Here is a 17,765-nt window from a genome sequence, read left to right as displayed (position 1 = left end):
CCTGGCTGCCCTTTGGTCTCCAGTTTGCTTCTTGATTGGAAGCACGTCCTCTCTCATCTGGAATGGAATGGTCGACAGTCTTTGCTGGGTAATTCTTTGCGAGCTGAAAGCATTCACTGGTCGACAATTTTTCAGTCTCCACTGGCTTTACAGAAACCTCGTCATTCCTATTTTGTTTCTTTTAAGGGCATCACTTCTGTTGTTGATGTTATTCAGGATGATGGATCTGTGCTACCTTTTTCTCTGGCAGTTACACGGTATGGCTTGGGCTCTTATTATCGTGCTTTGTGGCAACAAATTGCTTATATACTTTCACCTTTTGTTCCGATTCCTCCTCTGGAACTTCAGGACAGGTTGGAGGATTGGACTTTGACTTCACCAGGGTCTTCTTCTCGCCCTTTGAGGCTATCTTAGATTACGGTGCCTGCATTGTATAAAATCCTTTTGCCTCAACCTTGGGTTTCAGAGAAAGGCAATTCTATTTGGCGAATGCATCGCATAGCCAAGTGGTGGAGAAAGAGATTAAAGCAACTTTGGGCTTACAAAACTCTTCGACAACAGGTTTTTTCTGGCGAGTGCTTCTGAGCATTTTTCCATCTGGACAGATGTTGGCCCGTAGACACATTGCTCCTGCTCGTTACCACAGATGCTTGAGTCCTCAGGAGACTGTGCCTCATTTATTCTGGTTTTGTACATGTTCTCCTGAGTTCATCGATCTTCTTCGCCAGCGCCTGCGAGCGAGATTCCCGACTAGTCTTTTTGGAAAGTCTTTCTGGCTCTTTGGTTTTTATCCACCCAGACCAGAGTTTCATCTTTTATTTGCTTGGGTTCGCTATTGGGCACTCTAGACTTTATGGACACACGGGAATTGTAAAGTATTTGGTGATCCCATATTTTCTTTTTTGGTTTTTTAAAGCGTTCTTTGCAGCAATCCTTCTTTGATTGCTTGCAGACGCACTGCATAGATCATGATGTATATTTAGCATACACTGGGATTTTCAGTTGATGTACTTTTCGCTGCCTTGTTTTGAGGTTGCTACTGAATCAATACACACACACCAAATAAGAAATCCCAGTACACACACACACTTTTTTTTTTTTTAAAGTGAATGATTGATTATATAAGCATGTTCATCCAATTCCGTCTGATGCTCAGGCTTTGGAACTTGAACATCCCTTCATTGAAAGGGAATTGTCTGATGCACTAAGATCCTATGGCAGATGGAAATCTCCAGGATGGGATGGTCTCACTGTTGAATTCTTTCTTGCATTTTGGGATCTTCTTAAATTCACCTTGCTGCAAATGGTAAATACAGCATGGCAAAATCAGCAGATGCTTGTGTCATGGAAAAAGGGTCTTCTCAAGCTGATTCCAAAGAAGCAGCTATGTGATTCACTTGGTGATTGGAGGCCAATCACGCTCATGCCAGTCATTTACAAGATCATTGCCAAAATGGTGGTTGATCGGATTAAAGGTTATTTGCATGATGGGTTGCATCCCTCCCAATATGACTTTGTTCCATGTCGCGATATCACAGATAACATTGCCAATGCTTATATTGGGATTGAATATGTCAAATACAAGCAACAAGATGTTCTACTCTTGCAAGTAGATATTGCAAAAGCCTTTGACACAGTTCAATGGGATTTCATCTCGCAAACTATGCGAGCTGTGGGGTTTGGACAAAAAATGCAGCAGGTTATTTACTGGCTTTACAGAGATAGCCATGTGGCTTGTATTCTTTCTAGGGATATCTCTGATGAGTGGACTCTTCGTTGTTCGGTCCGCCAGGGATGCCCTCTCAGTGCTTTACTGTATGCCATTGCTACTCATCCTATGCTGCAATATATTGATCATCTTGTGGCTACACGATCACTTCATGGCTTGGAATTGGATGCTAATCGGAGCATGGTTGCTCAAGCTTATGCTGATGATTCTTTCTTTACTCCAAAGAATACACCCATGATCTTGGTGCCTTGATGCAGGCCCTCTCTGTTTCACTTCTTCAGGATCCTCTTCTCGTCCTTTGAGGCTATCTCAAATTATTGTACTTGCATTGTATAAAATCCTTTTGCCTCAACCTTGGGTTTTAGAGAGAGGTGATTCTGTTTGGCGAATCACCTCTTGGGAGTGATTCACCAAACAGAATCACCCCTCTCTGATGAAACCTGTTGCCGAGTTCTTTTGGGAGTGTTTCCATCTGGACACCTATTGGGAGTGATTCACCAAACATAATCACCCCTCTCTGATGAAACCTGTTGCCGAGTTCTTTTGGGAGTGTTTCCATCTGGACACCTATTGGGAGTGATTCACCAAACAGAATCACCCCTCTCTGATGAAACCTGTTGCCGAGTTTTTTTGGGAGTGTTTCCATTTGGACACCTATTAGCTCATCGACACATTGATCCTGCACTTTGCCACAGATGTTCTGCTTCTTCGGAGACTATGCCTCACTTGTTTTGGCATTGTCCGTGCTCTCGTGAGTTTTTTAATCTGCTTCGATAGCACCTACGAGCGAGATTCCCATCTGTTCCGTTTGGGAAGTTCTTCTAGCTATTTGGATTTCATCCATCCAGGCTAGAGTTTCATCTTTTCTTCGTTAGGGTTTGCTACTGGGCACTATGGAATTTATGGACATATGGGAATTGTAAAGTCTTTGGTGATCCTACTTTCTCTCTGTTTGGCTTTTTTAGGGGTTCTCTGCAGCAATCTTTCTTTGATTGGCTTGCAAGCCCGTTACATAGATCATGACCCCTTTTTGGCATATACTAAAATTTTCAGTTGATGTAATTGTAGCACCTTGTTTTGAGGTTGCTACTCATATAATATAATCAAAGATTTCACCCAAAAAAAAAAGTGTGTGTGTGTGTCGAGACAGGCTTCAGGATTGGACTCTTCTTCCTTTATATTCTTCTATTCGTCCTTTGAAGCTGTCTCATATCACAGTCTCTTCTCTATATAAAGTTTTCTTGTCACTACCTTGGGTGTCAAACAGAGCTTATCAGATTTGGGCATTGCATCGCCACTCAAATGGTGGAGAAAGAGATTCAAGCAAATTTGGCACTCTAAGCTTCCTTTACACCAACAGGTCTTTTTATGGCATGTTCTGCTGGGGGTTGTACCGTCAGGACAGCTTTTATCTTGCAAACATATTGCTCCTGCTATTTGGTGTCAGTGTTTAGCTCCCCGCGCATTTGTATCTCATATCTTTCGGAATTGCTCAGAGATAGAATTTCGTGGATATTCTTCACGACAGATTGAGATTGAGATTCTCTCAAGCTGTTTTTGGAAAGCAATTTTGGTTGTTTGGGATTTTGCTTTGTTCTTTAACTGGGTTCGCTACTGGGCACTCTCGACTCTCTTGAAAGCTAGAAATCACAGAGTCTTTGATGATCCAATATTTTCTACTTCTGTCTTTTTCCATCATTCTTTGCAACAATCGCTCTTCGATTGTTTGCAAACTCACTGCATAGATCAGGATGTATATTCGTCCTACATGGACATCTTTGCTTGATGTACTATTTCTGCTTACCAGTTTTTTTCTGACCTGCTTACCAGTTTTTTTCTGGCTAGCTATATTGTAATATAAAGCAATCAAAGATTTCAAACCAAAAAAAAAAAAAGTATGTATGTGTGTGTGGGCGTGCGCGGATGAAAACCAAAGAGCCAAAAGAATTTTTCAAAAGTAGGAGTCAGAAATCTCGTTCTCAGCCGTTGTCGAAGAAAATCCAAGAACTCACGAGAGGACGTGCAAAACCAGAACAAATGAAGCACAGTCTCCTGAGAAGCCAAACATTTGTGACATACAGCTTGCAGACTCGCTACATCGATCATGATGTATATTTCATCTCTAGAGAGAGTAGACTTGCCTACTTATTGGTGACAAGGTCCTAGGCTGTGAAGTCTGAATCAGTGTGTTTGAATCATTTGATTGATCACAATCATGTTTCAAAGTTTATGGATGTTTGAATGCTGTTAACTTTATCAGTTATGCTTTTTTTAAACATATAATGACATGCCTTAATTACTGAATCATGGACCATGGTGTGATAGGTCTCGATTCAAAGTGTTTGTGTTGTTGAACCTTGATGAATCATAGATTATCGTACTTGTAGTCCAAGTATTGAAATTTTGGACTTGGACACATGGTTTCTCTAAGAGCTAACGTTTACATTTTTTGTATGATTTTTTATGATGAACCCAATCTGATAGTTGGTGACCACTGAAGGATATGCTTTTATCAAGTTCATCCATTTTCTCATAATTACACTACCTCTATCTACTAACACTGCCAAACATACGACAATGGTTGCCTTTCTATGAACATGGGACACAACTGACACATATTTTGCATTACACATCGAGAAGGCAGTGACTTTCATATGGTAAAACTTGGTCATTGGCTATCGATTTCAATTGGTGTGCAGTTTTATAACCAATTTACATAGTTCTGGTAGTGGCGTTGTCATAATCAGTAAAGTTAGGAAAGATAGCAGTGGGAATTGAAATAGCGCACAAATTTTAGCAGTGATTAGAAAAATGGCAAGGATAATAATGGTGGTAGTGAGTAATCTTAGGAGTAGAGAAGGTAATACTTCTGTGATGAGCATAGTTTCAATATGGGTTATGAGGGGAAATATTGTTGTATCTAGGTTCCCTCACCAAAAATGCTAGTCTTAAACATATGAGAATGGAGCATTACCTCAAGCCATTGTTGAGTTGTAATTTTGTCCGGACAGAGTACAGCTCTAATTTCGTCATCTAAAATCTTCAAATAAGGTAACAGCCAAATAAGTGAGTTACCAAGAAATATTATCCATACTTCCATCTACCTACCACACCTTTCATTTACATATGCATCATGGGATGCTTTACGAAGGCATCGAATAAGCGCTAGTGCTTGGAAATTTTCATTACATGTCAAACATATCAATACAATGGTCTGTCTGGCATCATATGACACTCTTAGTTTTTCAGTGCACCAAGATTTTAACTTAGAAGCTGGGTTCACATAACGCCATCAGAAAAACAACAATCTTACACAAGTATGAACAAAAATCACATCACAAGAGACGTAACAGACCTTATTAAGGTCAGAGAAATTGACTCAGACATGCTTTGTATATGGCTTTAATATGATATTATGGAGCAGCATGAACTTTTAGGGGACTTAATATGACGTAGAACATCAAACAAAAGTCTAAATATGGGTGCTTTTTCAGATACAAGCGTCCTCTTCAGGTCATAGGTTTCTTGTGGGGCAATGGAGAGGATACTTTGATTTTTAGTAGGCAGGTTGGTCAGATCCTTGGACTTTAATACACACTTGCAACTAGTCACAGTTATGGGCTTTGTTGAGCAGTGTTAGTTTTCTTCTATGTGGTTTGTAGAGACTCGTTTGCAGGATATCCCTCATGGACCTTGGAGGCAGTCTTTTTGTGGGTGTCCCCATAAATTTTCTTCAATGGGATCACAGTGAGTGGGAGTGGATTGTAGCAGACGGCCACACAATGTGTCTTCCGTTTTTCGACTTCACAGTACGTAATGCCAAGAGGTCTCAAATCGCTACCAAAGATTGGAGACTTCCGCAGCTCATCGTTGGGAGAGCTTTCACATCACCTTGTAGAGATTCAAAGGTCTTTTTGTAGGAGACTCTAGTTTTCCCCATCTTTTTATGGCTTTCTCTCCATGGGGGGAGTGCCGTGAATCATTGGAGGTGTATTTTTCTTGTCATTGGTGCTCTTCAACTCCTGAGTCTGTTCAACACTTAAAGAGAAAGTGATATATTCCATTCAAAACGAATCATACAACAGGTGGGAGAGAAAATACTCTATCCCTAGCCTCAACAATGTGGCAAAAAAGCCATGGTGGTGGTCTAAAATGCCACGACATCCCAAAAGGGGTCACATGAAAAAATAATGAGCAGTCCCATGTCCTCATGAAGGATAAAAGTCTCCCACGAGCTGCCAAAGAGGTGCCTGTACACCGCTCCCACTAACTCCTGAGAGTGAAGATAATCACCGCCCAAATGGAAGCAAGAGTGTCAGCCTCCATGCATAAATGGCCCCCAAGGACAAAAGAACATCTCGAACACCATATTCGCCATAGGGTAATGCTAGAAATCACCTCCCAGGCTGACCCTGCAGGTGAAGTAGGCCTGGAATCTTGAGCTGGTACTGGTACCAAAAGTAAGTCCTGTGGCTCCATGATGCCAACATCTGTGGGACCCCGTCTCTGGCGACACTGCATGAAGAAACCGTGGTCTCCTGGCTCTGACTCATAGAGGGCAAAGGCTCCAGAGCCTCTCCCCCAAAGGGCAGCACCCCATGTCATCAGAAAGGACTCAGATGTAACATATGAAAACAACCTGAAGATACCTGTCCAAACCACTCTAGAGCTGGGGCAGCTCCATAAACAATGCTTACTAGATTCCTCTGCAAGCTGACAACGCATACACAAGGAGGGTCTACTCATCTGCTGAAGCCAAGTACCCACAGGTATAACCCTATGAATAGTGAGCCAAAGAAAGTAGGAGACTTTCCTGGCTCTACTGATGCCCCAAAAGTGAGTCCAGTAGCTCAGCAAGAGCTCTGCAGTAAGTCCCTGTGCGTGCCAATGCTGTGAGGCAGATGGTAGGTGATGAGAGTCTCTCTGCTGAAGCCTGTAACCTGCCCTCGTAGAGTACTGGAAAAAAGAAAGAGGACGAGCGCCTGCCACCGGAGCAGGCCATGCCCACTCACTTGGGTCCCAGTCAAGCTCCACAAGAGGTCGACCCTGAAAGATCCAAAGTCTCCATCTAGGATCCTCTGCAATGGTCAACCTGGATGGATCTGTGGCCCATTCCTTACCCAGGCAATCAATGACCCTGACTCTCTGCCAAAGGAGCTCGTGTCGATCCTGGGGCTGAGTGGGATACAATCTGTGAGAGGAGTCCATCTCAAAATAAGTAAACGGTGCCGGTCCTAAACGAACTCCAATGCATAGCCCAGCCTCACTAAAACAACCTGACCAAGTAAAGATGGGATGAACATAGGCTGGATCTGTAAGCATGTCCCTCCACCCCTGAGGAATAGCTCTCATGATCAGTAATCTAGTGGCAGCAATCTATCCAAGTGGCCCGTGTCTATCTCTGATCTCCTCCTCTGACATCTCCACACCTCCCCTAAACCAATCTCCAACTGTCACAGCCCCCTGAGCATGCCATCTGGCCAAGGGAGTCCTAAGTTCTGTACCAGGGGAAGATCCCTGATACCGAACCAGGGGGTTATGATAAAGTGGCTGTCGGGCAATTTTCTCTGTGGAGGAGGGAACTGCTCTGATGAGGTGTTGACGAAAATGATCCCATATCTGAATAAGCCTTTTCACAAGTGGTGAGGAAGGCTGAGAATGCTGGTCCGTCAAGAAGATCCAACTGACTCTTCCTGCCCACTGGCCTGCTGCTCTGGGGGTGCACTGGTGAATCCCATGCAGTCGGAACTGCTTCCACAGCTGATCTCTTGGAGTCAAACCTCTAACAAGAAGTTTAACTAAAAGGGCTCTGCTTTGCATCTCAGGATCAAGAACTCCAAGTCCTCCCTGCGAGGCGGGTAAAGTGATAGTATCCCATGAAACCCTGGCCCTAGTGTCCTCAGAACCATCACCACCACTCCACAGGAAGTTCCGGAGCAATCTCCACACCTGACGGATCGAGTTAGCATGAAAGCACCAACATGACGCAAGGTACCACATAGTCGCCAGTAGACCCTGGTTGAGTACCAGTGCTCTTCCGGCCAAAGAAAGTCTAGCCGTGCTCCAGTAGGCTAGCTTTCTCCGGATGCTTTCAAGCACTGGGGCAAACTGTTGCGTCGGGGACACCTCAATGCCAACCTGAAAACCTAAATATCTCGTGGAGGTGCCTCTGGGAATCCATACAAAGCCTCTATCTCCTCCCCAAGCCAGGGTATCCTGCTGAGCTCCTGTCCAGATGCCTTTTGATTTGTTCCAATTGACAAGTCCTCCTGAGGCGAGGCAGAACTTGTCAATTGAATCTGCAGCAGTAGCGAGACTATAAGCATCTCCTTTGACTGTCAGTGCCGTGTCGTCAGCAAACTCAGTGTCCAGAAGCTCCTGCTCCTGCCGGATAGGAAGATGGAGGCTCAAAGTGCCATGACTGGTAGCCTGCATAAAGTATCCCATAGCCTGCATAAAGTATCCCATAGCCTCCTCCTCTGGCCTGACCCCAATGGCCAATATAAAACCTGTCAAGTCTGACCAAAGAAAGAGAGCCATGGAAAACCCCGGACCAAGAGAAATGAAGATTGTCCGCCAACTGACGAAAGTCATCCAATCGAGCAGCATCATGAAGTCCAACATGCAAAACAAAACTATCCCATTCCACTCTCTCCCTATTGGAAAGGCCACCCTCTGTCTGACCCGACTTGTCTTCAGCGAATTCAACCATGTTGAAATCACCTCCAACAATCCAGGTGTCTGCCTGAGGAAGGGACTCTCTAAGCTGTCTCCAAAAAGCACGTCTGTGAGCTGGATCCATGGGAGCATACACATTGAGAACACCAACTGCTGTGTTCTCAATATGAAGAATAACATAGCATGCTCTGCTCTCCACTAGTGTACCCTCTTGGGTGATCTCTGAGGCCCACCTAGCTGAAACTGAAATGCAAACTGCTCCCCTCATGCCATCCGCTGAGCTCCAATAAGTCCGGCTCTGTCCTCTGAGTAAGGATCTGCATCTGTCAATCCTGTCCTGGGAGAGCTTATGCTCCTGGATAAGCACGATGTCTGGAGGGGAACCTGAGGAAATAAACCGAAGGGAGTCCCTAAGCAACTGCAATCTAGGAACTCCCAATCTACGACCATCTGCATCTGAGGTAAATCTGCAGCCATTCAGTCCTCTCACATTCCAAGAAATGATGGACAACCTAGACATCGAATGGAAGTGAGGGTGTGCCAGTGGCAATGGCACAAAACTTTCTCTCTGACGGCGCAATCCAAAGTCGGTCTCTGATCCAACTCCAAATCTGCCCCAACTCATGTAAAATAGCTCCATCCAAGGGAATAGTACTTTGGCGCGAACCAAGGAGCTGAAAGTCAAACCAACCAGAACTCCTGGGCAAATCAAAGTCTCCCTGAATCTCAAAGAACAGAAACAGGAAAGGCCCTGCCACCGAAGCCAGGCCGAAGAGTCCTAGGACAAGAATGAATCTGCGAGTCGACAAAACGGTGAACCGATGAAAACTGAGTCATGCTCATAAGCTGTCTAACAATCTCACTGTCAAGTAACTCAGCTGACCAGCTTTTGCTCCCTCGAGATCGAAAGCTACCTGCGGACAAACGAAGAACATGCCCCTCTCTGGAGAGAGTAGCTGATCCCAAGTACTCCTCTACCTCCTCTGACCGTCGGCAAAACACCGGTAGAAGTTCCAAGCGAGTGAGGGAGTCTGTGATAACCCCTCGAGCCAAAAAGGGCCAAAACTCAGCGGGCAGATCTCTGTCAACCATCTTGGGATCGGGTCTAGGAGTTAGAAGAGCTGAAAAGGGCTGAGCCGTCCTGACTCTGCTCCTAGAATAGGTGAGAGGGAGAGGAAGAATCTGCGACGAGGAGCCTGTCCGAATGGGTGACTGAAACTCTCGCTCGATCTCATCTGCTAGGATCTCCCAATCCTCACGCCTGTCTGGGTTTTGAGCAAAATCTGTGACTGCACTCGCAAAAGATCTAGATAAACCAGGAGTGAAAAGCTACGAGGACGAGGCTGTGCTGGGGGGGGTGTCCAGAAGGACGCTCAACATAGCAACAAAGGAAGGTACTATGCGACGGGGCAATGAAAGGGGTCTCAAGGGAACCTCGTACAGGCGCATGAGATCCTGGGACGGCTGACCTGTGTCATAAAATACCACTCTCTCAACGGACTGCTGGGGAGAGGCATCCATCACCGTAACTGCAGCCTGAGCAGTCTCCTGCTGAAAAATTGTCTCCGTAACCAATATCTGAACCTCCGGGGTAGTGGTGCCTAAAGTCATCAAATCTTGAGCTACTGTCTCCTACTCAGTGAGAAGACCTGCCTGTGGATGGTCCTCCGCGTCACCCCATTCTGGGGTCTCCTGCACATGCACCTCGACTCCCTAAACTACCGTCTCCTGCACAGTGTCAAGACCTGCCTGTGGATGGTCCTCTACAACTCCCTTTTCCGGGGTCTCCTGCACATGTGACTCGACTCCCTGAGTGACCATCTCCTGCACCGTGTCAAGACCTACCTGCGGATGATCCTCTGCATCTCCCCTTTCCAGGGTCTCCTGCACATAAGTCTTAACTCTCTGCTCATATTGCTGGCTCTCCCTCTGTCTCCGTCTCCTCCGAGCTCTCCGTGAAAGCTGTTCCACTGGAGGCACCTCCGGGTCCTCAGATTCCACTGAAGGCTCCCCCAGAGGAGGCCCCTCTCGTTCTGCTGAATGAGTCGAAGCAAGCTCAGAGACCCCTGGAGGCTAAACTGAAGGCTCTGGGTCTCTCGTAGGATGAGAAGGATCCGGAGTCTTTGATCTTGGCCGACGATTGGGGCAATCCCTAATAAAGTGACCTGTCTTCCGACAGAAAAGACACTGATCAGGAAGCCCCTCGTACAAAACCCTCTGCTGCATCTGGACCCCATCTCCCGTGGAGTACGAAATCAAAGTAGGCAAAGGTCGAGGAGGGGGGAACTCTGAAGTGAGTCTGACCCTCGTAACACCTGTACCAGTAAGTGACTGAGCATAGGAAAGTCTAGCACCTGATGGGATGACTGTACCTGCCATGCTAGCCATATGCTCCACAGCTCTGCGACAAGAGCTGACCTCATCAGGAAGTCCAGGGAAAAGCATCCAAAAAGAGACCTGACACGGTCCCGGGGACGTAGTACTGAAGTGCTTCTGCCAAGGCCACAAATGGATGACTCTGCTCTGAAACTGAATCGGAGAGCTCAAAAGTACTCTTTGAGCCTGCTCTGCAAACTGAAGGCCAAAAGAAAAGTATCCTCTGCCAAGCAATCGAAAAACTGTAACTGAGACACCCAATGAGGCCATGCTGGTGTACACCCAGTCACGTAACTGTTGGCCTCTACCGGGGAGAAAGCCAATTATGTGCGTCAAACGAAAACCCTCCTCTACTACCTCAATCATCTGCACAATGTCAGGAGGAAAGGAAACTATGACTTCAATCTCCACAGGTTCGGCGACGGGAGTGGCATTATTGTCCTCCATTGTCTCAGCTTGCGCTGTCCTGAGGGGAGGAGCTGCCTCTACTGAAAAAACCCACCAAGAGCTTGCAACCAACCACTAGAAACCCCAAAAAACCCCCCTGGTTAGAGAAAGCTCACAACTTCAGCCTGCTTGGAATGACAGCAGACCGCTCAAAACAGAAGCAAAAAGCTCCGCAATTGCCTGGAAGTAGCCCAGGAACACAGCTCCCCGGAACACACGCAGAACAGTCCCGGAAGCGGGCCCTGAAGCCCAACCTGAAGCGCAAGGGAGGGGGCAGACTGGCGGCCTAGAAGGCAACCTGAAGGGGCGACCTGCAGGGGGCAAGAGGAGCTCGACCAACAGGTCGCGACCTGCAACAACCAGTCGGGCTGAAGGGGGGGCGCAACACAAAAAGGCTAGAGGGGGGGGCTCGACCACCAGGCGCACCTGCAGCAGCCAAACGGGCTGAAGGGAGGCGCGGCACGAGCAGGCAAGGGAGGCGACCTGAGCAGGGAGCTCTGCCAAGGGAAACCTGCGCGGCCTAGGCAGCAGGGTGCTGCCAAGGAAACAGGTCGCGGCCAAGGGGCAGGGCACTGCCAGGGGTGGCTGATGGCGACGGACGAGGCGGGGGGCAGCAACAGGCGGAGCTCCTCCAAGATTCACATTCTCTGTTCAACACTTCCTTTGGGATTCTAGATAGGACAAATCATTTCGACTAGGATTGCAGATCTATTGCGCATATTTTCCTCCTCCCCTTTCTTCATTACTTGGGGTTCTGTGGCCTCACCCTCCCTTACTAGGCCACAAATCTTTTACAAGAGTCAAGACTCCTCTTGGCTATCTAGGTGTGGCCCTAGGGTGTGCAATTTTGCAAAATTCAGGCTCTCCCTTCTTCTCCATACAAGCTTCTACATGCTTCAATGGACACTTGTTGGGAAATTGTAGCGAGCATCACTTGCTAGCGTTTGGAGATGTAGATGTAAAGAGGCTATTGATGGAAGCCAAGTCCACCCAAGCTCATAACATGGCATGTATCGCGGGTAGATACTATACAATGGCTATTTGGTTTAGGATGCAAGGTTCTTGTAGGTTAGCTTCTACTAACAGGACCGGTTTTCTCTGAGAGTGGAGAGGCTCTCCTTCCTGCTTTGAGACCATCACAAGCTTGAGACGGTATCTCAAACCAAGGTAGTTCTAGTATGCACAGTACAGTACAATACATTCCATATAGTATAGTATAATTTTTTAGTTCTAGTCTGTTTTTTTTTGGGGGGGGGAGGGGTTATGTGGGGTGTGTTTTTCAAGGGTTCATTCAATTTAAAAAGTAAAATTTTAAAAAAGGGTGTGGTTCAGATGTGTCTTCCTTCCTTTAAATGTATTCCTATAGTCATAAAACGTGACTTAAAATCCCTTTGCCGCTTTAAATCGATTCAGCACTTGTTTGTGCATACTTGCCACCTCCTCCCTTTTGATCCTATCTCAAGGCTGGTTGCCTCCCCTTCCTTCAGCCCACACAGTCCCCCTCTACATATCCTTCTCTTTCAAACTCCCATCGTCCACACAGCCCCATAGACTGTAGAGTATAGACTCCAAGTCGTGGAGTCCTTGCTCTGGTATGTTCTAGAATCTCGATCTCGTAATCGGTTTCAACATTGAGCTTTCAGTTTTAAATTAAATCTCTTTGTGTATTATTTAGTTCCCTATATGGTATGTACATCAATAGTCACCTATGGTAGAATCTACTTGATTGTTGTTAATGGTGATTAATCATTGCATCTATGGAATATAGTTACAAGTATAGTGTCCCTCTCCTCCCCTTTCTCCTCTCTTCAATGTCTACACTAGACATAGTTTGAAGGTCAACTTGGGCTAAACTAAGGTCATTATCATCAACACATCCCAGCCCGCCATGCACAAACAGCAATTTAACTTGGATGGGGCCCAGTAGAGATTGTTGCATCCTATACATTCCTAAGGGTTCTCTTTTCAAGTTGATCTTTACAGCACGACCAGCTATGCATGCCCGCTTGAGCAAGAGATATGCCCCACTAGCCAGACTCAAGCCTCGGTGCTTCCACTCACATTTTCAGGATCCAGGACCAAGTATGGAGGAGAATCGAATATAGTGGATTGCCTTTTGGGATCCCCAAATTTTGTGTCACATATACATGATCTCAACATAAAAACATATGCTCGCAAAGAGCAGCCAATAACAAATGAAGTCCATGCTCACAAAGAGCACACATCAACAGCTAGTAGTGTTCACAAAGAACTCCAACCAAACATAGCAGCCTGCTCACAAAGAACTCAGCGACCAACAACTGCTCACAAAGAGCCCAACAATCGGTAGTTGCTCACAAAGAGCTCAAAACTCAGCAGCCAATACTGCCCTCCCAAAATCATAGATACGTTAGAAGGCCAAGTCTTGATCACTAAGATGATCTACTTCAGCCAACATAGTGATTTCTTCTTTACTGCTTTCATTCGCTGCAAGTGCCTTCCTTTTTCCTGACCAGAACTCCTTGGCATGCACAAGTGCTCCACTCTCAGACTATTGGATCACATGACCTCTTCTCCGCTCTTGCTACCTCCTGCCTCCAAGAGCTCTGGTGTTGTCCACCAATCCAAGAGCCAAGCGACTCTCATGGGCGTGCAACTTCACGAGAAGGTCAAAGACACCTCCAAGAATTATCTCAATCACCATCCACAAAGGATACTATTGGTCCACATCGGAGCAAGAGGAAGAGATAAGGTATGAGGATGTTTCCACACAAGCATTCGAAGCTAACAAAAGATGTGGGTGATCAAGCATCTCGATCTGAGTAGTCTTTCTCTGGGTTCTTCTTCTGCTGTGAAAGCTCTAGCAGTCAATTCTCTGTTCTTGAAATTGAATGCATGCTTGTCAAAAAGCCTCTTTTCCATATGCTACTCCTTGTCTTCTCAAGATGCCATGTCGTAGAAGGTTTCCCAACTTTGTTCATCCTCATGTTTATTTTATTCTCATGGACTACGAGCTCCTTAGTTGCGCTCACTGCCAACTCAAATTTCCCCACAGATTCACAGGAAAGCACCGCTCTGAAACCACTGTTAGCTAAACCGACAAGGAGCAGTGCATGTAGGGCACAAACAATAGATCAAGAGATACTCTTTATTTATTTGACTCATGGGCACCGAGAGAGGGGGATTCCCTTCTTTCATTTCACGGTTGGTAATGCCAGGAGATTTCAGCTGAACAGTAGGGGTTGGATTCCCTCCAGAGCCCCCCATTGGGAAAGCTTCTTCATCACCGCAGATTTGCGTAGAAATTTCTAGAGGCGGCTCTGGAAATCCCTCAGAAATAGAAAGATCACTCTTTTCTTTTGGCTTTCTATTCATGGAGGGATTGCAGTGAACCTGTGGAGATCACGATTTGGGGCTGATCCCACTTGTCCTCGCTGTCATTCTGCAGAGGAGTCAGTGTGACATTGCCTTTGGGACTGCAGTCAGGCGAGGACTGTTTGGAAAGGGGTTGCTCGGATACTCAGCATCTTTCATACTTCCCCTTTCTTCATGACTTGGGGCTCGGTCGCATGGTTATCCCTTACTGGGCCCCAGGTGTTTTATGAGAGTGAGCCTTCTTCTTGGGCACTCTCGGTCCGCCGACAGGTGATAGAGCCCTGCTCTCTTCAAGATGTACCACTTACTCCCTTCAGAGCTTCTCATGCTTCAGTGGACACCTCTTGGGAGATTTTGGCTAGCATTTATTCTTGGCACATTTGGAGAGCCAGATGTACAGAGGCCTTGGATGGCACCCAGATACACCCATCACAAGTGTTCACGGGTATTTGGACTGACACGGTTCACACTTTGATAGCCATATGGGCTAGCATGCAGGGCCCTTCACAAGCAACCTCTTCTAGAAGGACTATATTTCTTCGAGTTTGGAGGGGTTCTTCCTTTTTCTCGGAGTTTTCTACCGGATTGAGATGGCACTATCAGCCTCAATCCTTTCTTTTTGGCTCTTGAGTTTTTCATGCACTGCATGATGTATCCCGTATGGAGCTTGCTCTAATGGTTTTCTTTAATACTTAATAGAAGTCTCTTTTTGAAAAAAAAAAAAAAAAACTAAGATGACGACCAAGCCTCATCGCTATTGCGCTTGTCGGCTTTACAATTGATCTAGATGATCGACTCAAAGAAACTATGGACCCTATTGACTCTACTAACAGCAGCTAGAGCTCATGAAGAGCTAGACTCAATACACTGGCTCAAGGCCTTCGACAAAAAGACCGAGACCTGTTGTACCAAGCATACTTGTAGCAAACCACCGTCACGACCACCGACTTGAGTCTCCATGACCTCCACATGCTGATCAACCGCCATGCATCTTGAGTTCTAGAAAGGTTGCCATACACTATACGATCCATGCAACTCTCCATTCAAACCACCAATCACCATGCACACCTTGCATGGTCCAATCACAAGGCTCTCAAACAACAAACGTGATCAATGGAGGTGTAAAAACAAACACCCTCCTCAAACCTTAGTTTGCCACTAAGTCATCCCATGAGGACGACCATGGAATCATAGAATTCCTTCAAAAAGGGCCAACTTGTTTCCTGAGCTCCCAGCATACTGCCTAGGGAGTCTCTGGAAGGAACAAGGGCTAACAACAACAATAGCAAGCTATACAACCAACGAATGCCTCTTTTCGTGAGAATAAAGAAGAAGCCTATAGACCATGACTTCCAAAATCACGCACGCCTTTCAACGATCGCTCCCATATAGCTCAAAGAGTGTGGATGGTATCCTGCCAGGTGGCGACTAAACTAGCCGCCGGAGTAGTTTGTTGGCCTCCCATCACCCAACTATAGCGGGCAACGTAGATATGCCAGGTGGTAATGCCACTATCTCCCACATACTATCCTGTGCCAATGGTACGAGGCACACCCGTCTAGGAGGAACTACCTCGTGTGTCTTCATTTTGGTCATTTGTCTGGCCGTGAATCCGAAAGGTCGGAGTGGTGGGGTCGATCTCAAACGTGTGCACCCCCTCCGTGAACCAAGCAACCATCCCCCACGTGAAGTTCCTCTCCATACAGTGGATACTGGCCATTATCCTCAACGTTGCTGACCAAACCCTCTATGCTGCGGGGCATCCCCAAAGGCAGTGAGGAATCGTCTCCCTCACACCATATGTACAATAGTGGCATCTGCCGCCCACCCTCATTCTGCTCCAATCAGGGGCCAATCGGTAAGCCCCCACGTGCTAGCATTCAAAAGAAATAAGAAACCCTTCATAGTTGTACGCTGGACCAAAGGTGTAACAAGAACCGAGAAATGTCTCTAAGAACCTCTCGCTTGACCCAATGTCGCTCCCTCGAGGGAGTCCACGTTGCTGCTCCAACTGCAAGCGGCAACTGATACAGGTCGTGTAAGAAAAGAAAGCCACCTCCATCTCTATAGCTGAGTTGAAATCTCTTGGCATTACTGGCAGTATAACAAAAGAAGGAGAGACTCTTCTCTCGATGACCTTCATCAATTCACTCCCACTCTCCCACGGACGACCATTTTTCGAGAAAAATCTTCCGAGCGTCCGAGCGAAGGAAAAAAAAGCTTCCAACTATGTAAAAATATGGCAAAAATGGATTGGAAGAAAACATAGTTTCACTTAGAAATATGTAAGTATTATAGCAATGCCTATTTTATGCACAAATCTTTACATGAATCTTTAGGAATGGTGAGTAACATAATGGGTTGGCTTTTGAAGAAACCCACATGTAGAATAGACTTCTCTGGGGGAGTACATGCCACATGCATTCCACGGATTTTCGAAGCAGCATGGGATTAAACATCAATTGACACCATATAAGAATTAAAGGTTCAGACTTCGACGGCTGCTGCTCCTCCCCGCTCCCTTGCTGCCCCCTCACCCTCAGCCCCTCCCTCCCTCTCTCCCTTGCCCTCAGCCCATCCCCCTCCCCCTCCCTCAGCCCCTCCCTCCCTTCTCCTCCTTTCCCTCTCAGCCCGCCCCCTTCCCTTCAGCCCGCTCCCTCTCCTCTCCTTCAGCCTGTGCCGCTGCCCCCTCCCTGCCTCTCAGCCCACCCCCTCCCTGCCTCTTCTTTCTCTCCCTCTCCTCTCCCTCTCAGCCTGCGCTGCCCCCTCCCTTCCTCTCATCCCACCCCCTCTCAGCCTGTGCTGCCCCCTCCCTTCCTCTCAGCCCCCGCCCCCTCCCTGCCTCTCAGCCCACCCACTCCCTGCCTCTCCTTCCTCTCCCTCTCAGCCTGCGACGCCGCCCCCTCCCTCCCTCTCCTCTCAGCCCGCCCCCTCCCTACCTCACAGCCGGCCCCCTCCCTGCCTCTCCTTCCTCTCCCTCTCCTCTCCCTAGCCTGCGCACTCCCTCCCTCTCAGCCCGCCCCCTCCCCTTCAGTCTCTCAGCCTCTCCCCTCTACCCCTCCCCTCCTCGCCCCCTACCCCCGCTCCCTCCTCACCTCCTATCCCTGTTCTCTACCCCCCTCCTTCTCCCGCAGCATTTTTTGGAGCGGAAGGAGCCCCCAAATTCGTTAGAGTTGCCCTC

At 47.0% G+C, this 17,765-nt stretch overlaps 1 protein-coding gene across 1 annotated transcript in view; it reads right to left on the bottom strand.

The window, feature by feature from the left end:
• LOC147890459 (uncharacterized) overlaps positions 1-17,765 on the bottom strand; it is a 217,565-nt gene that overhangs the window by 24,862 nt on the left and 174,938 nt on the right. Inside the window, exon 14 of the mRNA XM_087390295.1 lies at positions 4,704-4,769. Within this exon, the coding sequence (XP_087246421.1) occupies positions 4,704-4,769 (66 nt within the window). The remainder of the gene's footprint in view (positions 1-4,703; positions 4,770-17,765) is intronic.

This window comes from Dipteris shenzhenensis, chromosome 19 (genome assembly GCF_047967505.1).
Source record: "Dipteris shenzhenensis isolate YYH24624 ecotype China chromosome 19, Dip_SZ_1.0, whole genome shotgun sequence".
NCBI classification, from domain to species: Eukaryota; Viridiplantae; Streptophyta; class Polypodiopsida; order Gleicheniales; family Dipteridaceae; genus Dipteris; species Dipteris shenzhenensis.
Note: the sequence above shows the minus strand (reverse complement) of the source record. Positions and strands in the feature narration are given on the sequence as shown.